The sequence below is a fragment of the Schistocerca piceifrons genome, chromosome 1 (genome assembly GCF_021461385.2).
Source record: "Schistocerca piceifrons isolate TAMUIC-IGC-003096 chromosome 1, iqSchPice1.1, whole genome shotgun sequence".
NCBI classification, from domain to species: domain Eukaryota; kingdom Metazoa; phylum Arthropoda; class Insecta; order Orthoptera; family Acrididae; genus Schistocerca; species Schistocerca piceifrons.
The window spans coordinates 874741274-874764254 of NC_060138.1; the positions used below are offsets into that span (position 1 = coordinate 874741274).

At 37.7% G+C, this 22981-nt stretch overlaps 1 protein-coding gene across 1 annotated transcript in view; it reads left to right on the top strand.

Annotated features, from left to right (window-relative positions):
• LOC124716320 (mitochondrial Rho GTPase) overlaps positions 1-21799 on the top strand; it is a gene marked incomplete in the record, with an annotated part of 167053 nt that extends 145254 nt beyond the window's left edge. Inside the window, 3 exon segments of the mRNA XM_047243164.1 lie at positions 11216-11254; positions 11356-11427; positions 21390-21799. Coding sequence (XP_047099120.1) covers positions 11216-11254; positions 11356-11427; positions 21390-21516 — 238 coding nt within the window.
• Positions 21800-22981: the final 1182 nt, after the last annotated feature.

Genomic DNA, 22981 nt, shown 5'->3' on the forward strand with positions numbered 1-22981 from the left:
ATGAATCAGGTCCAGGAGGGCAAAAATGGTTTACTGGTTTTTCATCAGTTGCCAATCTGTGGAAGAAGATAGCCCATACTGCCTGCTTCATTTTCAACAAATCCTCAGTGTTATTTCTAATGGCCGCCCATAATACTGCTGTAGTTCATCAATCATTTTGTCTGTCAGCCTGCTTCTTATGGTTTCACCATCGGAAACTTTCTTGTCTCTCAAACTTTGTTTCAACTTCCTCAACCTGGTGCCCATCCTCTTCTGGACACGACCAAGTTTGGAAGGTAGGAAACGAGATACTGGCAGAAGTAAAGCTGTGAGTACCGGGCGTGAGTCGTGCTTCGGTAGCTCAGATGGTAGAGCACTTGCCCGCGAAAGGCAAAGGTCCCGAGTTCGAGTCTCGGTTGGGCACACAGTTTTAATCTGCCAGGAAGTTTCAGATTCCACAGCAGCTCCAATAAATCCTGCATACTTGTCGATTTTACAAGGTGGGCGTGGTATATTCATCACAGCACACATTGTTTCTGCTGCAGTGTGTGCTTTGCCAACAGCTCTTAATCCATAAAACCACCTAACATTTACTGCAAAATAATTATCTTTACACTTATCAGAATTCCAAAATGAATGAGTATATTTACAACTGGCACAATTAATGATAAGTTTCCTGGCTAGTTCATTTGATACCTCACTGTCTTCATGTAAACTAATTGGCCCTCCACATATTTTACAACACACACATTCACCTAACACCCTTTTTAGGATGTGTAAATCTATCAGAATATAACCTAACCTACCATTTACATCACTTTTGTTTTGAGAAAACTGTATATCACAATGTTTTATTTTAATCTTCGAAGCACTAATGGGTGTTTCTCTAGATACTGATGAGTTTGCCTGTGTTTCACTGCCTGTAACTTCACACGCCAGATGTTGAACACAATGTTTCCTTTATTCACAAATCTATTACCATGAAACCCACGTTTCGTAAAAACACTTTGTTTTGGCGTCATACTTAACTTTTTGAGAGATTTACCAATCTATTTGTTACTTTCCACAGGAAAATGTTAGCACTTCGACATACAACGCATGTTCATACTATGAAATGACATGATACTGTTTTTGACAGTGCTACCACTACAAACATGTAATTTAACTTTAATAACACATCAATCCACAGCCTTATATATAAAAAATTACTGATTTTATTAGATTGTGAAGTAATGCACGTAAAAGTTGTAACATTTCCTACGGGTGTAGATTATATTTTAAAAAATAAAATAAAGTACTTCCCATGTGAGTTTATAAGCAATATATATGTCATTTTATTTGGGAAATTGCAAATTTTATAATGAGATAAAAATTCGAAAATGTGAAAAAAAAAATTTTTTTCCGTTCTAACTCCCCGAATTTCAGCCAGTATTTGAGAATGAGAGGAGTCAGTGAATTCCAACAAATATCAGACAGTTTCAATCTTTTTTGAAACTTTTTCTTGCTGAGACTTGCCACACAATAATTAAAGGAAAAAAGTGTATCGCCTACCACGTTTTTCTATTCATGCTGTGGAACATAGACAACAGGCATGAAGTTTAAATTTATTACTTTTTTACCACTATGTATATTTGCATATACTGTTGTGTGTCCCTGCAGAAGTATATCTTGCAAAACACACAATTCAGGAGATATTGCAAAGTCATAAACTTCGAGAGGCATGAAAAATTAGGAATTTGTACCTTCAGCTGTAAATGTTTTACTTGCTTAATGTCATATACTTGACACATTAATGCATTTTTAAAGTAGTCAGACATTTGTGGCTGTTTTATTCATGAGAGTTTCATTCTTTAAAGAATTATGTGTTTGGTTACTGGTAGATAAGAAAACTACAATATTTCACAGTGTCATTAAATGACATTTATCTGGTTTCAAAATAGACATTTATTGAATATATATGGCAAACAATACCATTAATGGATATTTGAACCTCAATCTTAGCAAACCTTGTCACTTGGCTTTGATAGCCTTAATGTAGTAGCATTTTATGTATGTGAATGTAGACTCCCAAAGTGTATACTGCTGACGAATTCTTGGGTTTCCATCTTCTAGCAAATATGATAAAAGTGCCACTCTTTGAAATGTAGCAGAATTTCGACACATCCGTGCAGATGGAGGCCCGAGAAGATCTTGTTAACTGTATGTAGTTTGGAAGATTGCTCTATTAGGCCATGTCACGTAATTTAAACTGGTTGTGGTTTCTAGGGTCAGACAAAACGAGTACCTTTCCATTGACAGTGTAGTGTAATTTTTACAGTAAATCCTGTATCTAGACCAAGTGCCTGTTAAATTTGCATCAGAAAAACTGAGAATCACATGAGAATGTAAGGAACTGGTATGCAGATACTTTTCTTTGCGTGAAACATGAAAGAAGAAGTGAATATTGGGGTGTGAAAGAGAGAAAAAGAAAGATACAGGAACTACTTCTGCAGCAAATTACACTGCATAGAAAATAGGTGTTCAGGAAAGGTCATTAGCTGAGGACTATGAAGCTGTAGAAAACAGTGAAGCGTGACAGGAAGAACTGGGATACAGAACACAGCTATCAGGGTAGTGTGCTCAAGCAATTATGCTTGCGTGTCATGCAGTCAATCTGATGTACATTTTGTATAATTTTACCTCATAATTTTAGGCATATATCAGCATACTTACACTCACAGTCGTTTGTTCGACAGATTCTGGCAGCTTCAAACTGTATACCGGGTTAGAATTTCAAACTAGACCAATGCCTTAAGGGACAAAACAGAGCTCTTTCAGCATACCTCATGGTGTGACTACAAGCTGCCTGCACCTCTTTGTACTTCTCAAACTTACCAGAGGCTGTCTTAGACCTCATAATGGACATACGAGGTCTGTTCAAAAAATTCCAGAACATTCATAGTTCAACGCCAGTGGTGTACTGGAGCAAAATTGGTTGCCATCCCTGCATATGCCAGTGTTTAATGTATAACTGCCAGAAGTTTCGTTGTTGTATGTCTGTTAGTTATTGTTCACTGTTACATTGAGTAGAATGTTGTGTTGCACAGTTTTTGAATTTCGAGATGGCGGAGTTAGAGGAGCAACGTGTCTGCGTTAAATTTTGCGTGAAACTCGAGAAAACCTGTACAGAGACACACCAAATGATGCAGGAAGCCTATGTTAATGAGTGCTTAAACCATGCTTGGTGTTACGAATGGTTCACGCAGTTTAAAAATGGCCACACAGAAGTTGGTGGTGATCCTTGTTCAGGGCGCCCTTTGAAATCTACCCACGATGCTCGTGTCAGGAGTTTCAACAAAATTGTGCATGTCAATCGAAGACAGACTGACTGAGAGATAGCATAAGAATGTAACATTTCAGTTGGATCATGTCATGAAATCTTGTCACAGCATCTTGGAATACATTGTATTGCCACTAGGTTCGTCCCACGCCTCGTAGATCAAGACCAGAAAAACCTTCATCTCCCAATCTGTGAAGAGATTTTGGATCACACAGATGAGAACTAGATGTACCTTAAGGGAATCATTACTGGTGATGAGACATGGGTCTACAGTTATGGTGTAAAGACTTAAGGTTCAATCTTCACAATGGGTCAGAAAAGGTTCTCCAAGACCAAAGAAAGTTCATCAGGTCAAATGCCAGAGATATGCTGATTGTTTTCTTTGACTTTGAAGGATTAATTAATTGTGAATTCTTGCCACAGGGACAAACCATTAATCAATGGTACTATTGGGATGTGTTGGCGATGCCTGCGAGAAAATATTAGATGACAAAGGCCTGAAATGTGGCAAGATAATTCATGGCTCTTGCAACATAATGTACTCACACATTCATCCCTGTTGGTGTGTGATATCACTCAAAAATACGAAATCACTATGCACTACGGTGACTCATCCTCCATACTCTCCAGACCTGGCCGCTGCAGACTTATTCTTATTTCCAAAGTTGAAATCCTTGTTGAAAGGGCATAGATTTGCAATGATAGATGAGATAAAAGAAAATTCACAGATGGCACTTCACACAGTATAGCAAGAGGCATACCAAGACTGCTTCCAGAAGCGGAAATGGCATTAGGAGCTGTGTATCAATTGTGGAGGAGAGTATTACGAAGGAGACCATGCTCAATAAGTAAAAGGTAAGTGTAGAGAAAGTTTTTGGACAAAGTTTGGAATTTTTTGGGCGGACCTCGTATACCCGTGTATGAAAATGTATAATGAAGATGGGTTTTGCCATGATCTCTTTCTGGAATAAATCTTACACTTTAGATGCTGAAAACTTCTCGTAAATGATGAAAATATGGTATTTTGCAGCTCTGATCTCTTACCAGATACACTGCCCAGCAAAACAGTGAAGCATTCAAAAAGGGAGGAGAAGACAAATGAAACTTCTTGGGATGAGTGGGTATGTGGTGGTGTTTCAGTGACAACAAAATTGTGTAATAGTAACATACCAGTCCACTTGTCATATGATGTTGCACCCCTTCTTGTCTGGATCACTTCCTTTGGTTGGGAGAAGTGTCATAAAGCCATTGTATCCTCTTCTGAGGTAAGCTGGCCCACAGCTGTGGTAACTGGCCCTGGATACTGGCACTGGGATTGAGTTGACATCAGAATTGACCCCCCACAAGTTCTAACAAGAAGAGAGCTGGGGGTCTTGCTGGCCACGTGAATACCTGAACATCGTGCAGACAATTCATAAAGACTTGCTCCATGTTTGGCCAAGCACTGCCCTGTTGAAAAATAGCAGCATGATACTGTCACATGTGACATCAGAGTAACACAAGAGGATACATAATATCCATGTCATATCATTGTGACACCGAAGTTCTCTCAATCACTAATAACGATGACCTGAAGTCATACGCAATGCTGCCGCACACTGTGACACCAGGCATAACACTGTTGTGCCTCTCCAAAACATAGAAGGAATGGGACCTCTCCCCAAGTTGCTGCTTTACTTGCAAACTAAGATCATTCAGGGTAGTGCAGAACTGTGATTCTTTGCTGAATTCAATGCAGTATCATTCATCAGCAGTCCATGCTTCCCGGCCACTATACCATTTCAAACTCTGCCATTTGTGTTATGGTGTTAATGGCGGCCTATGCATGGGGCAGTAATTCTCTTGTCTAGCTGCTGATGGTCTTCAACCAATAATGTAGGATGACAGAGAATCTTGCAGGGAGTCCGTTACTTGTTCTTGGATGGCAGGTGGAAATGTGAAGGAGATACAATGTGCTTGGTGCACAATATGGCATCCCACCCTTGCAGTGCTCAGACGTGTTTGACCTGAAGTGTGACGATGAGTTAGCTTGCTTTCTTCTCGTGCAATCCAACATTGGACCACTATTACATCCAAAAGCCCCACAAATCTGGATATTGCATAATTCGATCAGATGGCCAAATGGAGACCTACAGTTAGGTCCTTTTCAAATCTTGTTGGGTGTTGATAACACTGTACTACACAAGTACTTGGTATCTCTGTGTTCTTCACAGTGATCACACAACATCTGATGCTGTTCACATCCCTTACATATATGCTGACAGGCCTGTTAATATGCTAAACAGGAATGACAGTAGTACACTCTGGTGGCCACTCTACCTGTTGCAGAGAATTGCAATTTTTCGTTTGCATATCTGCTGATGGCACTTACAAATATGAAGTTACAGTGACATTGAACCACTTCTTCTGGTGCTTCACTTTTTGTCATGCAGTGTATTATCAAAGTTATAGCCATGAGGTTGTCCGAACAGTGGGCAGTTTTGGATTAAGGACATAAAGGATAACATTGACAGTAATCTGTTTTATACAGGCAGGATCAAAACAAGTTTTAAAATCTAGAATGTTCATGGTGATTCATCTAAGCTCTTCACCTCAGATATTTCCTGATCATTTAAGAGATCATAATTCTCATGAGCTGTTCACCTCAGACATTTCCTGATCATTTAAAAGATCATAATTCTGGTTTTACCCAATTGAATTGTGAAACCCATTTGAATTGTGAAAAAGCCCTTACTAAAAGAGAGAATTTCAGTGTCATTTCATTCTTCAAAATCCAATTAGTAGTTTTGGAGTAATTACAATATTAAAGAACTTAGGATTTGTGTGTTTTGAACATGAAACCAATAGCTGTCTTACGTGAAAGTTCGTGTTGTATGAAACTTATCGTGTCCAGCTGATGGGACGCTCAGGCATGGCTGTGTGTCGTTGAACCAGCACATCAACTGGAAACTGAATGATGTGGTACCTAATGGTGATTTATCAGTTAACTGCAGAAAAGAGTCTTGGAAAAAAGGTGCAAGTTAAATATTCAGTGCATCTTTGAAAGGGGGATTTGAGGTACAAAAATTATTAAATAATAACTGTGTGTCATGAATGTAAAGTTAAGATACACCAGGATTGACACAAGTTCTGGAAATCGGGAAATATCAGGAAATTTCAAATGTGTCAGGGTAATACCAGGGAAATTGGAAGAAAACACTGGAAAAATCTCATTTTTGTCTCAGTAGATGAAATGGTTCATTTGCTGAGATGTAATGCATTGTTGCTGGGTGGGCGCAGCTGAGTACGTGTGCTGCTTCCCTAGTCCCTCATTCTTACCATTTCTCCCCTTCGTACTATTCCCCTCAGCTTGCAATCAGTGCTTCCACCATTTCTTGCTGCTAACCTAGCAGCTGCCAACAAGAGGCACGGAGGTATGAAGAGTGGTTTGTTTGAATCTGATTCTCAGAGACTGGTGATGCAGCAGCTGGAGATGGCTGTCACGTGTGCATGATATGTGTGTGAGTGATTTATGTGAAACTGTGTGTGCTCTCATTTTCTGACAAAGGCTCTGGCTCCAAATTTAGTTGTGATAGTGTGATTGTCTTACCTACGTGCCTGTCTGTGGCTCAGTGATCATCTTCCTGGTGAGTTGTTACCTATCCTCATTAGTATTGATTCTCAATGTATTCGCACAAGTTATCTGTTGCATGGATTGATCACCGCGGTCTCATTTTATCAACATGTTGTTTGTGACACTTGAATAGCTGGCCACATGAGTGGACTTCAACGATGGGCCAAAACCGCAGGCCATTTCTGCGTGTATCTCTTACAGATCGGGCCTGCCAATCTGAAACCCATTGTTTCCTGCTAATGTACAGGCTCTGCCTGTCGGATCTAGCCTCATCAATCTCCCCACAGGCTGGGTCTGTTCGTGTGTGGCATAATGCGATGGATTTCGTGGTTTATCAATGGACCCAGGCCTTTGGTGCCGCTCAGGAAGCCAGAGGCCATGGGTGATGAATTTCATCTCACTGTCTCACCGCAAGTACACTGTGCAGTGCAGTGTTTGATAGACATTTCATTTATTCTAGTACATTTTGGCATTTTGAAAGTAGTTCATATATTAGAAAGTATGGATGATAAGCAGAAGAAAATTGTGGCACACACTTTTGGTTTGTACATAATGTACTTACATATTTCTCGAAAGAAAAATCACCCAATACCTGTAAAATGGAATGATTGTGAGCCATTGATGGCCGGAAGGCCCAATTCAGGTAAGTTTGGCCACTGGGTTGCAAGTCTTCGTTCAGGTGATGCCACATTGGGCAACTTGCAAGTCAGTGATCATGAAATGATGGTGAGAACAACACAACACGCAGTTCATGAGCGGAGAAATCTACAACCTGGCTGGGAACCCAGGCCCGCTGCATGTTAAGCAAACACATTACCACTCAGCTAAGCAGGCGGACACACAATACCCCTAAAATAATAGACATAACACACTGAGTAATAACCAACATTTTATTGGCGGTCACGTATAGTGTTGGGTTACACAACTCTTCCCTGCCTTATACACTTCTTTCAAGAGGCCTACTTTTTTCTGAGATTATTTCTGAAATCAGTGAAGGCATTTAAAATATGTCTTGTGACTCCCAAGGAAATGCGTATTTTTTGTCACCAAATGTGTTTCGTTTTATAGAAATAAACTAACATCAGTGGTCTTAATGAAAAACATGTACCATTTGGTTTGCTTTCTCCATCTAAAACCAGTTCATTACAAAAGACGTTTATGTTAGTACTTAAGATTTTTGCCCACAGATATAGAAATACAGAAGTCCCTACATTTTTTGTCAATCTCTAAGTCTTTATCCACACTTGAAATCTCAAAATTTGTCAGGTAAAAATGCTAAAACTTGTCTGGAAATCAGGGAAATATCAGGGAATTTCACTTGGGGAAACCTGTTCCAACCCTGTACGTACCCACATTGCAAAATCTTGTGAGCTGTAGAAATGAATTGCCAAAGAATGTGGTCATAAATACTCACTTAAAATTGCATGTATGTTATCAAAGTGTTTGAAATACAAACAGTAGGTAAGAAACAAGTCTGTAATGTACACAGCAAGTGAAGTAGACATTCTGGCAGCTGTTTATATTTATAATCCACTTGTTAGCTCCAGAGAAAATGCAAGTGCCTCTGGAATAAATCAGTACAGCAATACATATTTGCAGTCACTAGTGCAAGGACTTCTAGACAGACTGAAGAGACTCCTTCAATATCACTACACATGTTGCAACAATGATTTTTTTAAAAGTTTTCTCGGCTCATAGGAACTTGTGCTTAGGCTTAGTCTTTGAGTTCAGCCCATGAAAAAAAAGTCTACTGGCATCAAATCAGGCAAACATGCTAGCCAACTTACAATGCTTTCACATTGTATACAGCAACAAGGAAAGAGTTTAGTGAGCACCCTCATAGCCACAGGTTAGTAGTAAGTGGGGCGTCCATTCGGCCATTTCAAGTGGTGTGTCCTCTGAGAGCTGGTAGTAATTTGCTAAGAAATGGTATATATCCTTTATCCATTAAAGTTTCTTCAATGAAATAAGGACCAATCACACATTCTGCAACAATCCCTTACCACATGCTCACAATACACTGCGTCTGACGTTCAACTTGTCTCATCCAGTGCGAATTCTCAGCAGCCCAGTAATGCATATTTCTTTCATTCATTTTCCGTTATTTGTAAAGGTGTGATTGGTGAAGAGATTTCTTTGAAAGAAGACCCTATGGTCCTAATGACCCATCAGAACCTAGTGATAAAATTTGATGCTTCCTTCTGCAGACCCACTTGCTACTAGTGAAGTGACACATGATAGAGATGGAAGCTGTTTGTGTGCAAAATGCACAGGCTAATAAGTCGAAACCCACATGCAAGCAAAAAGTTTATTTTGTGGAGGGTAGTTAAGCTGATGTTCACCGACAAGAATTCTTGTAGTGACCATATAAATCAAGAGATTGAAAAAGCTGTGTAATCGTAAGGTTCAAAGGAAGGTACAGACAATGTTCTCTTTATCCGCAAAGTAACTTAAGTTTCAAGAACATTTAATGTCTATAACATACCAATAAAGGGTCAGTTTTTAAAGGAGCTGTCAAAATTATTAATAATATTTTCATTGAGCCTTTTTGTCCATCTGTCTGTGTGCATCTGTTCGTCAGAATGTTACTCAAGATTGGCCTGTTTTTTAGTTTTAATCATGTGTAAAAAAATAAAAAAAGAATTCAGTGTTATGTATTTTTACCCGACAAGGGTTGTGGGTAATATCCATCCAAATCTCACCAAGGGGGAGTCAACATTTTAAAGGAAACCCCTCATGTAATTAATGAATGTCCCCTCAAGGAAATCCAGTTCGAGGTCCTGTATGCATTGCGAACCTCATGTTTCAAATGCGAGTTGAACATTTGTTATCTTCTTCAAACAAGGTGCCCCAATTGAGAAATGTCAGTGGCACAATCAAAGCTGCAGCAGCCTTTTTTTGGCAAACACCAAAAACCTCGAACTCCACTGCTGTCAGTTACGTGCTTCTCTGAAGTCTTTGTATGAACACAGGTGGGTGTAGTGTGATGAAGCTGTTCATCAATTCACAAAGCTAAAAGGAAGACTTCTTGTCACAGGGCTGTAATCACTGCAGGACATCTTTGTAGTCATCGGACCCAGATGTCTAACCATGTGGCTACTTTGGAATACCTTTATACATACCTGACAATGTGCTGGATAACATTGTGTAGATATTTCAATTTTGTAACTGTAGAACATTCAATGTAACCATTTTGTTGTCAGAAGAGGAGCTATACTACAACAGTATGGGGCTCTCATCAACCTTTTCCAGTATCCTGGTAATTATGGACAACAACAGCGTTTGAGAATCCTGAAGCCATCATGTGGCAACAGAAATGGATGAATGGTCACCCCATTGAGAAGTTTCTGTCACCACCTGTTGAGACACTGCAGTCCTGCAGCAGAGATGTCTGCCAGCTTGTATGTGATTCCTTCATTTGTTATTGATGCTACCACATAGCAATGCTTCAGCTGAGATGTCATTTTCTTCTCCCTGTAGGCAAAATACTTCTATATGGTCAAGAATGGGCCATGGCTTGGCTTAGCTTAGCTGTGCTCTACATTCACAAAGATATTAATGCTTAATAATAACTGAGAAATTTGCCAAAAGTAAAGAAGGAATGCATCACATTAATCAGTAAGACAATCTTTTGCTTGCCATTCTTCTAGAATTTAGGCAGAAGAAATTTCTGGTGTTTTTATTCAACAGTCTTTTATTCAAATCCTGAAGAATTACTATTTCTCAGATTAATAGTTTTATTACTAAAAATTTCTCCAACAGTCCTAAATGTCCTAAATTTGGTATTGTTAATGAAAAGCACCATTAACAGTTTAATCAGGTAATGATGTACAAGAGCTTTAGATTATTTGAAAAATTTTTCACTGGACTCCTCATGGAGTCCATGCTGGATCCACACCTGCATAACAGATATAAGTACTTTATCCATCTGTTTTATACTCAAATAGTATTTTGTTGATATGTATTCCTGACATGCGTTTTAAAATTGCTTTGCACCAGAAACTACACAGTAATGAAAGCTATATTTCAACCAGATACAGCCCATTTTGTAAACTGTTAATATTCAGAGTTAAAGAAAGTGTATTTAAAAATATAATTCATGTATTTCATTTAGTTTAATTCCATATGTCATAAGCAGTGTGCTGTGCATCATAAAAGTATCCCACTGTACAGATTGTTAATGTCTGTTTACATTTTTTACATATTTTGATGAATATATGGAATTTTTAAATTTCTTTTGTTGGAGTAAATTCTATTGGATCACTCTTAACAGTATTATTTCTAATACTTAATGTCTCTTTCAGTCGATTTCAGGCAGCTTGGATATTATTCTACAAGACAAGGTTTGTTTGGCTGTGTTGTTCCACCAGCGTAAATCTTTGTTATATTTTCTCATTATTTTCATTTCTTTAATTTCTGTTGCTATATTTATTAAATTTTTCAGCAACCTACGTCGCTTGGTTCATGTTCTTTTATTGCGATCACAACCCAGTGAATGGTTCAATCAATACTTCAGGTTATAATTTTATATTTGAATTTTTGTGCACAACATTTTACGTATCTCAGCATTTACTAATGAATTTGAGAAGTAACATGGCATGCTCTCCTCTGCTTGTGTTGCATGCATAATAATTAAATCTCTGATTTTGTAGAATATGAAGACACAACAAGCATGTGTTGCTTGTTTGTAAATATAATAGAAATGTGCAGTATTGGCCACTGCTCAGAGAAAAATTAACATTTTTCCTTCTCTCTTCATATAAATTTATCTTGCATCTTCGTTAAATGCTTATTGCTTTAATATGTATTTGAACTTAGAAAGTTATACAGAGTAAATGCTTCCATTTGCAATGAGTTCTGCTTTGACTTTAGTGTTTGTAGTTCAGTGTTATGTCACCTATAGCCCTTTAGCAAATTTGTCTGTCAGATTTCTCATAGCTACCAAAAATTTGAATACTCTGCAGCTTATCCTCACATTTGGGGAGGGGCAGGGGGGGGGGGGGGACCTGCTGTTAATCTTCCTAGGAAGACATGAACCCAGATTTCATATGAATGTAATAGAAAGAGGATGAAGATGTTAGAATTTAACATACAACTTACAGAGGTCACAAGAGATGGACCTCAGTTAGATAAGGAGAGCAAGAATACAGCTTCCATCCACTGTAAGGGATTATACTAGCATTCTTCTTAAATGATTTTAGGATGTAGAGCACCAATATCACTGTAGTAGGACAGATTTTAACTCTCTTGTGATAATGATAAGGAGAAGTCGTAGGTGGAAAATGTCCTTTGGAAGAAATAAAGGTAACAACGGACCACATATTTTTGTAAGGTTTTGATATAACCAAGGACCAGTCACAAATATGGTTTAAAAAGTTTATTTAAAACAAACTGTTACTGGTTTTGATGATGTATTCCTGGTATCCTTGCTTTCCTGCTGGGGCCTTGTTTTTTACCCAGTACTGGTTTTGTGCACAAAGATAAACAGCAAATTTTTTTGTTCACAATTGGTAATCTTAGAAGTTTTTTAGCTTCACAGAGACATTCGTGAAATTATTTTAAAGTTAATATAATGTGAAGTGTGGTGAAAACTTGCACATTGTATACTTCTGTGTGACTATAATGCATAAAGGCCAAATTAAATTTACTCCATTTTTGCACCTGCACTTTGTGACCATTATGTTCTATGGCAGCACACGCACTCAACATTTACATAAAATGTGGTCCAACTGACATAACAAAAACACTAGTTTCAAAGATGTTAAGTAGTAAGGATGTTATGTTACAGGTGCTGCATAAAGTAATAGGCACATGAAAATGCATCTTAGCTAGAACGAGGAAATTAATTTGAAACTCAAAAAGGGAAGTAAAATTATGCACAATAAATTCCAACATGGAATTCTGTTGAAAGGTTTATAGGTGTGAACTATCTAACCAGAATTTTGTGTTACATTGTGAAAAGATAAGGGATTTGTACATTGAAAAATGAATATCGAATCTAAAAGTCCATTGTATAATATAAATACTATTATGATTTTTTTTAAATACTGGTTACTCAGTTATAATGTAAGAGATAGGCGTAATGTTAGTTTGATGAACATGGGCATTAGATAGCCAACAGTGTGTACATGTCAAAAGCACAATAAGATATATTTTTTGTTACAGTGATAAAACTAAGTTGTAACATCAAAATCTTATAGTTGTATTACAGCCACATTTCTCAAAAAGTTAACTTTTGCAAGATAACATATTCACCATGTAGCTGAAGCATCCATTGGTCAGTAGACATATGAACAAAACAGAGTCATTGTAAGCTTTTGGAAAATGTCCTCCTTCAGAGCTAACTATTGTAGGGAGCAGCTAAAGTGGCAGCTAGAGGGGTAAGTGTAGAAGGTACCCCCTAGACAATTTCTTCACACCACCCCATTCATGTTCTAGCTGCACACCTCAGTTACCACCATTTGGAAGCCTTCAGCCCGTACACATCAAACCAGTCACAGCAATGTATATGCCATCGGACAATGCTGTCTCTATGCTTCATACATTATGTGGGTCTCACTTGAAAGTGATAAGATTCCTGAAATTAACACACAGCCCATTACGATACTGGTTTTAGAATCAGAAGGGGCATGGCTTGTTTTAAATAATTTATTATGGCAGCAAAATCATGTTATTGTTATTGGTATTGTGGTCTTCAGTCCAAAGACTGTTTTGATGCAGTTCTCCATGCTACCGTATCCTGTGCAAGCCTCTTCCGCTTCAGGTTACTACTGCAACCTACATCCTTCTGAATCTGCTTACTGTATTCGTCTATTGGTCTCCTTTTAAGATTTTACACTCCACATTTCCCTTTAGGACTAAACTCCTGACCCATGATGTCTCAGAATGTGTGCTATCAACCAATCCCTTCTTCTAGTCAGGTTTTGTTATAAACTTCTTTGCTCACCAATTCTATTCAGTTCCTTCTCATTACAGTAGTTATGTGATCTACATATCTAATTCTCAGCATTCTTCTGTAGCACCACATTCAAAATCTTCTATTCTCTTCAAGTCTAAATAGTGTATTGCCCATGTTTCACTTCCGTATATGGCTGCTACAGCTACTTTCAGAAAAGACTTCCTGATGCTTAACTCTATACTCAATATCAACAAATTTCTTTTCATCAGAAATGCTTTTCTTGTCGTTGCTAGTCTGAATTTTGTATCCTCTCTACTTTGGGAATGTCAGTTTTTTGCTGCTCTGATAGTAAAACTCATCTACTACTTTAAATGTCTTGTTTCCTAATCTAATTCCCTCAACATCACCTGATTTAATTCAATGACATTCCATTATCCTCAGTTTGCTTTTGTCGATGTTCATCTTATTGGGGATAGGTTGCAATCCTGTTTCACTCCCTTCTCAACCACTGCATCCCTTTCATACCCCCCTTGACCCTTATAACTACCATATGGTTTCTGTTCAGGTTGTAAATATCCTTTCACTCCATGTACTTTACTTCATGCTACCTTCAGAAGTTCAAAGAGAGTATTCCAGTCAACCTTCTCAAAGCTTTCTCTATGTCTACAAATGATATAAACGTAAGTTTGCCTTTCCTTAATCTGTCTTCAAAGAGTAGTCCTAGGGCCAGTATTGCCTCATGTGTTCCTACATTTCTCCAGAATCCCTAGTGATCTTCTCCGAAATGGCTTCCACCAGTTTTTCCGTTCTTTTGTAAAGAATTTGTGTTAGTATTTCGCAACCACAACTTATTAAACTGATATTTCTGTAGTATTCACTCCTGTCAGCACCTACTTTCTTTGGAATTGGAATTATTATATTCTTCTTGAATTCTGAGAGTATTTTGCCTGTCTCATACAACTTGCTCACCAGATGGAAGAGTATTGTCATGGCCGGCTGTTCCAAGGCTATCAGTAGCTCTAAGGAATGTTGTCTACTCCTGTGGCCTTGTTTAGACTTAGGTCTTTGAGTGCTCTGTCAAATTCTTCTCGCAGTATCATGTATCCCATCTCATCTTCATCTGTGTCATCTTCCATTTCTGTTAATATTGCCTTCAAGTTCACCTCCCTTGTATAGACCCTCTATATACTTCTTCCACTTTTCAGCCGCCCCTTCTTTGCTTAAGACTGTTTTTCCATCTGAGCTCTTGATACTCATACAAGAACCGAACGAGGTGGCGCAGTGGTTAGCACACTGGACTCGTATTCGGGAGGACGACGGTTCAATCCCGTCTCCAGCCATCCTGATTTAGGTTTTCCGTGATTTCCCTAAATCGTTTCAGGCAAATGCCAGGATGGTTCCTTTGAAAGGGCACGGCCGATTTCCTTCCCCATCCTTCCCCAACCCGAGCTTGCACTCTGTCTCTAATGACCTCGTTGTCGACGGGACATTAAACAACACTAACCTAACCTAACCTACTCATACAAGTGGTTCTCTTTTCTCCAAAGGCCTATTTAATTTTCCTGTAGGCAGTATCTATCATTCCCCTAGTGATAAATGCCTCTACATTCTTATATTTGTCCTCTAACCACTCCTGTGTAGCCATTTTGTTCTTTCTGTCAATCTCATTTTGTAGACTTTGTAATCCCTTTTTCTTACTGCATTTTTATATTTTCTCCTTCCATCAGTTAAATTCAGTATCTCTTGTGTTACCCAAGGATTTCTGTGAGTCCTCATCTTTTTACCTACTCAGTCCTCTGCTGCCTTCACTATTTCATCTGTCAAAGCTACCCATTCTTCACCTGATGTTTTCCTTTTCCCTGTTCTTGTCAATCATTCCCTAATTCTACCTCTGAAACACTCAACAACCTCCGGTTCTTTCAGTTTATCCGGTCCCACCCCCTTAATTTCCTACCTTTTTTGCAATTTCTTCAGTTTTAATCTACAGTTCGCAACCAGTAAATTGTGGTCAGTTCACACCTGTCACTGGGAATATCTTATAATTTAAAATCTGGTTATGAAATCTCTTACCATTATAATCAATCTGAAACCTTCTGGTGTCTCCAGGTCTCTTCCACATATATAGTCCTCTTTCATGATTCTTGAACCAAGCTGAGCTCTTGATATTCATACAAGTGGTTCTCTTTTCTCCAAAGGCCTATTTAATTTTCAGTGATATTTCAATGATAAAATTATGCTCTGTGCAAAGTTCTAGCAGGTGGCTTCATCTTTCGTTTCTTTCCCACAGTCAGTATTCACCAACTATGTTTTGAAAATACTGTAGTGAAACAGCAGCCTCTTCATATTAATGGATTCTCATGCGTTTTAGAAGGTAGGAGCCAAATACATTATTTCCACAAATGTTTTAAATTATAAAGCTATTTCCGTTTTGATAATTTAAACATTTAAGCACTCCTTAACTTTGCATTTTAGTTTTAACCTTGGTGCAAAGCAGAAAACATGGGTCTTCTGCTCCCCACAAGTAAAACTGATGAACATAATAGTAGGCAGTGTATGCCAGGCAATTAATCTGTCTTGTATTAATAATTTTTGGAGATGGGGGGGGGGGGGGGGGGGAGTTAGATCAAAAGGGAGTGGAGAGAGGGAACAGCATTCACAACTTTGGTGAGGGAAAGCAACAACAAACACAATATTTAATGCAATTCATTGCTCTTTGGTTGCCCTATTCTGGAGACTCACTATCCGAGGAGTCATTTGGAGCAGTGACAAAGCTTTCAATGAACTTTCCTCAGATTCCTTCCTCCAGAAGGATGTTTCCTTGTGGAATTTCATCCTTGCGAACAAACTTAATCCAGTCTTCCGCTATCTCATCATCAGTTACTTCCTCAAGGAAATTCTGCACAACATTAATTCTGGATGGAAATTTGTGGATGTGGACTTTTCTTTCAGTAGGGCTTAAACATTTTCTGTTGGATTGTATTAGCTGTGGTCTTTGGGGTTATATTAGCAGTGGTAAGGGGGCAGACTCGCAAGCACATGGTCCAGGTGTTGGTGGTGCCTGAATTTCTCCAACATTTCCGCTTTTGTATAGTGGTCTGAAACTGAAATACTTTCTTCTCGCCACTGTGCTATTTATTCCTTCTCTGTAGTTGAATTAGAAATTTTCTCTTTTTTTTTTCTTGAATGATAACTGACATTATCCTTGACGATCACACAACCCTCTTCTAAACTAGGTAATAAATCTAAAAACTAGTGTTTAGATAAATCACTGTTCATTTCTTTATGATAATCACTGGATTTTCGATATGTGAATATTAGCTTTCCACTTTTGATAAAGCCATATTCATCCATCCCACATGACAGAGATTAAGTCTGTTTCCTTTACCAGTCAATGCTTTTAACTAACCAGTGCCGTTTGAATCTTGCAAGATGTGCTTTCTGCAATGATTTTGAGTGAGCCAGATCTCATCAAGATAAGTAATAGGCCAATGGTGATTTTCTTTCCTGATGTGTGTGTGTCTCACAATATTAGCCCTATCCGCTTCAGTATTGAATCTCTCCATCTGAATGTGCCTTCCATCATTGAATTTTCTTTACCTAAATCCCGAATGTTTCAGAATTTCACTAGAGTGGCGGGCACCTGTGCAAGCAATCAATCTTGTCATTTAAAGCATCTGCTACCTTTCGCCTTATACAATACTTGCTATGATCATAAAATTCTAATATAGCATAATGAACAATGTATGTTTAGAAATCGTGCAAATCAGTGACAGTTCTTCTTCCACTGATACATTTTCTCAGAAACTGAAACTTCATTTCCTGGCCACAGGTGTCCGTTGCTTATGTAATTGTTCGCAATATGATTTGTAGGGATATACCACACGCCTGTGCTGCTGCAATCACTGGTGCCAATAAGATTTGATCTCTTCTGCCTTTGTCTTTAAGGTCATGAAGAAATTTGTATACCTTGTTTCACTCTTACTGTGTTATCAGTCATCTTAACTCACAAACACAATATTTCCTGATGCAAATCAATGTCCTCTTCACAAATGTACACTTCCATTCAGCACACACATAAACAAATGGTGGATTGTGAGTGGCAACTTGTCGTGCCAGCAACTGCAAGCATGAAGTGCATTGTTTCCCACAAACTCTTGTCAATGGTAGGTATACATTTGGTAGCCACTGCTTCTTACAATGTTACCTGGATGCACTCATGGTGGAAATGGCTCTGTGGCAACATTATGTGCTTCGAATCGCAGACCAAGCCAAAGGCTTCTCATTGGCACTTAGAAACGGAGGGAAGACAATTGGTGGGAGAACTGACATACTCCTCTCAGCCGCCACTCTTGCCCATTCCTAGTATAGAACAGAATATGCATACACCTCTGCTTGTACATTGTAATCAGGCAGGAAAATTTAACAATGCAGATGTATTTGTGCTAATTGGCTTTAAAGAAAAACATCATCCAAAAGCTTAGCAAAGTTTTCTGTCTTGTTGCTCACGTGCCTGCCAACCACTCAAACTCTCAACTATATGGTGAGCTTTCAGTTTTTCTGCTTCCATTATTTATCTATTCTGCAGTTAGATTCTGGTCCTTCCTTTCCCAGAAAGAACGCGTTAATCATATTACCAGCTAAAAGAGTGACCTGAGAAAATTTTGCTCTGTTGTTCTTCCTGCCATAGTTCATTCTTCTGCTGGAAACTTTCCTTTCCAATTTAAGTCTTCTACAATTAAGGCAAACCACTGTAATGGCATTAAGATGAATGTTTTGCTCAAAACACAAAGTGTAGTACTATTGTTGGTCAGTAAAAAATACTGAACCTATATGAAAATTGTAAATATGCAGCAGGCAGCAGTAGTAATAGTACTAATAGGATAATAGTACTAATAGGAGACGAATAATTAACATTTAATCTGTGCCAGTATACTTCCAGCCAGCTATCATCTATCATTCCACATCACACATCTACCTTTTGTCCCATCTTGAAAAATATTATTTATCTTTCCTGTAGAAAACGTAGAAAACATTTTTGTTGAGACCGATGCAATAAATGTGGTGGTGCTTTTTCTGTAAGATTGTAGGAAAATTATGATAGATAACTGAAACAGTGTTATATGTTGACCATGTAGTAAATAGTTTCATGTTCACCAAGAGAAATTTGCACCATAAAAAAATGGTTCTATGCAGTATGTACCCAAAGACTATGTCAAGTTATAACTCTTAGATATTCAAAATTTAGAACATATCGTGTCAGTTGTTGGTTCCTGAGAAGCTCATATTGTATCTGGAGGTGGATTTGAAATCTATGCAGATTGAATTTTGTAATGGAAATGCTTATAACTGTGTGTGACATTGGACTTGTGAGTGAGTTTACGTTTGTTGTGTAAGTTTTATCTTTCTCTGATAATCATTCACTTGCTTTTTAAATTATTTCTTTTTCTATGTAGCTGTTTTTCTCTGGATTTAAGGGGAGGAGGGCTTGAAGGAACAGAAAGGCTTAGGAGGTAACTGGGTCATGGAGTGGGTAGTGAACTATTGTGGGCAACAGAGGGAAATACATATGACTTTCTCTGGTAGTTATGGAACACATTAATTAATCGGGGTAAAAATCACAAAAACTGGGGGTTATGAACATAAGGGAAGAAGGAGGGGGCTACAATCTCTTTATAGGAGAGGAGGTAAGGAATGAGGTAGAAAATGAAAAGATTAAAGGGTTAGAGCAACGGAGTGGGAAGGAGACATGAGTTCGGAGAGGAAGGACACTGCCAAGGATGAGGCTACCACAAGCTAGGTCAAGGGGACTGCACAGACAGAGGGTAGGGTAGAAGCTATTTCTCACCTGTGCTATTTAGGGAAGTTGCAGCTGAGGGGAGTAGTCATCTCTCAATCAGGAATCTGAGTAATCTGCCCCTACTTTGCAACCTTCTCTGGCTGATACCTCGTTGCTTGATAAGGAAGTAACTAACAGTTTCCAAAGTCAGGATAGGCTACGTATTGCTTCAGACCTAATCCTTGTGAAGTACTGATGAGCCATTCTGTTTTTCATTTTAATTTTATAGTTTTCTCAATTGAATTTACATTTAAAAAATATTTGTTGAATGTGTTGTGATTCGGAGATACGTTCAATGTGTTCAAAAACATTTGCTGTCATTCTAACGTTTAAACTGTTTCTTGCCCATGAAATAATAGTTATAAGATAACATGTTCCTCATAAGAAGGAAAAAAGTAGATTACTAAAGATAATCAATTAGCTGCATTCTTTTAGTTACTGCTAGACAATCCAGCCAACAGTTCTGCTATGTAAGAATGTCTTAAACTGTTTTCTAACAATGGAAACTCCAGATAGGAATATCAGCAATGTAGAACAAGACAGATTGCTTCATACTATAAAGAACACATGTTAATTTGCAGACAGGCACAAGATCAGCAAGTAGCAAATTCTGTTGTTCAAAATTTTTGACACGCACGTCCCCCATCTCCCCCTCACCACACACACACACACACACACACACACCAGCTCGAGGTGCTGGAGTTACCGGTCATGTGTGCTTGGTTATGTGTATGAATGGTGTGTGTTTGTCTTTTGCTGGTGAAGGCTGTGGCCGGAAGCTTTATGTAAGTGTGTTTTATTTGCATCTGTCTGCAACTTAACGAGTCTTCTTTATGGTAAGTAGCAGTCTGTCTTTTCCTACATTGTTAAAATGTTTTCACATCTCTTTTCATAACATGCACTGAAGAGTCGACTCTCATTTGTATTGACAACTTTTTGAGATCTAATTGCCCCTCCCCCTTTTTGAAACATACTACAGATTACAATAATGACCAATATGTAGCAAATTTTGTTGCTTAAACAGTTCTTACACACACACACACACACACACACACACACACACACACACACACACAAAATATATGAATTTATGTATATGGTTAGCACAGAACAGTTACTGCTTTTATTCTTGGAATTCTGGTATTTTCATTAACTCAGCGCATTGTATACTCTTGGCCTTTGCCTGTCTTACAATCTCTTGTTTCCAAACAGAATTGCCTGTAGGAAATCAGCTGCTTTGTTATTTAATACTGTGTGAACTAAAAGTTTCTTTGGGTGCCAAACTTTATTTTTAACATGACACTCTGTCATAGCATGAATGTCAAGATTAATCATTTCACTTTGAGCTAACAATCTGTTTTTCTGAAATAACTGCAAGCAAAAATCGACATAAGCAATTTGTAATTATTTATAAGATAACTTTACTACTCAGTCTGCTAAAAGTATCTGATTTTTTTGCCATCTTAGTGTAAATTTCAAATGGTACTTGCATTACTATTTATTATTATTGGAGCAGGAAATTAACCAAGCAGATTGATCCTCAAATAGCATTATGTTTCTTGTATTGTGGTAACTTCATCACACATTAATTATAGTAACTGAGTTAATGCAATGTATATTCCCTCAATGACTTTACAAAATATTCAGGTTCACTGAATGTTACTTAATATACTTGTAACAAAAATAACTGTAATTAATTGTTATTTCTGGAGCATACCACTAACACCTGTTAATGACCTTGCAGGCATTTGAAACATTTGAATATATTCAACGGTGATTCAGCCGTTTGGTGGAAGGCAGGACTTGGGATTGCTGCAGCTACTGCTGTGGGACTGCTTGTCGTTAAAGTTCTCAAAGCTGAACGAAGATAGTCTTCCAGTTGCAGATACAATAATGGAGAAAATTCTCTTTGTGCAATAAATTTTCTATAATCATTATTTAACAGTAATTTATACTGTGCATATATTTTTGTACATTCATATTATAAATATGCTGGGCCAAATATGCAAAGGGGAAGAAAAAACTACCTTTCAAGAGTACAAAGCTCATAATTATTGCACCTGTAAATTTGGTGTAAAGATTATCTGGCTGCTGCAATTGATTTTTAGTTTTTGTACATATTTAATACAAATATCAGAAGTCATCAATATTATTAACATGCTGTGTGTATTTTATTAAAATCATTAACATTTTCACGAGTATATAATTTATGGCATGTGTGTATGACAAACATGTCAGTTCATCATCATGGTGAATATGGTTTTTTGGACTTTTAGAAAGTAGCTATCAAACAAGTAAGTGCTCATTCACTTTAAGTGACTGAATACGGCTTTCAAGGCATATTGTGTTGTTTTTTGCTAAAAAGGTAAGTCATTTTCAGTTATAAGAGGATGCTGCAGTGTCCGTAAATGAGTATTATAAATGAAGAATCTAGCTACAGAACTTGGAGTCAAAGTGTATGAGTAAAATACTCACTGAAATTACAACAGTTGTAGTACAACTAACAAAAACACTGGAAAGTAGATATGGACCTCAGAAATAATGTAACCTGAGACTGTTGTGGTATACAGAATAATATGTGGATGATGAGTAATAATTAGCAGCAGAAAGGAAAACTTTGTCCCTGCCTTAGTTACATTGGATGCTGGTTCACTTTTTACTGTCCTTTCTTTATTCCGTGGCCTTTCTATCCAATAACAGTATTTGATGTTATCTGGTTTCTGTCTTTCAGAGAAGAGAGCCCATTTTCTCAAAATGTGAAAGACAATTTTTTCTGTGTAGTTCTTTTGCTAGTTACACCACAGCAGTTGTTTTTCTGAGTATAACTTTTCTTATTTGAGGTTCTGTTTGTTTATTTACTATGCTGATGGCAATATGAGTGCTGTATACTTTTTTGTATATGTGGTAAAACGACAAAATTCTAGAGATTTTCATTCTTCACACAATAGGACAGATGACCCCTCTGAAGCACATGATCTTGACATACTGTGTACATTCAGTATAGGTAACTAAATGATGAATGTAACACGAGTGAAAAGTTCACTAGCCACTATTACTTGTGTTTGCATTCATGTGTAGTCTTACAGTTTTGTAAGATAGGTTTTAAATCAAACCAGACACTGAAAAAGTAGTTTAATTTTTTCTGTATTTCATAATTGTATGCATATACCACTGCATTACATACTGTACCTTGAGCTCTAAAAAGGAGTATAAGTCTACCTTGCTTGGAATTGAAACTTAAGCATACACTCAAATCCTCCTTTAAACATTTTATTTCTCAATGTATGATATGTATATATGTATCGGAGATGTGTAAAACAATAGGTGCTAAATTAA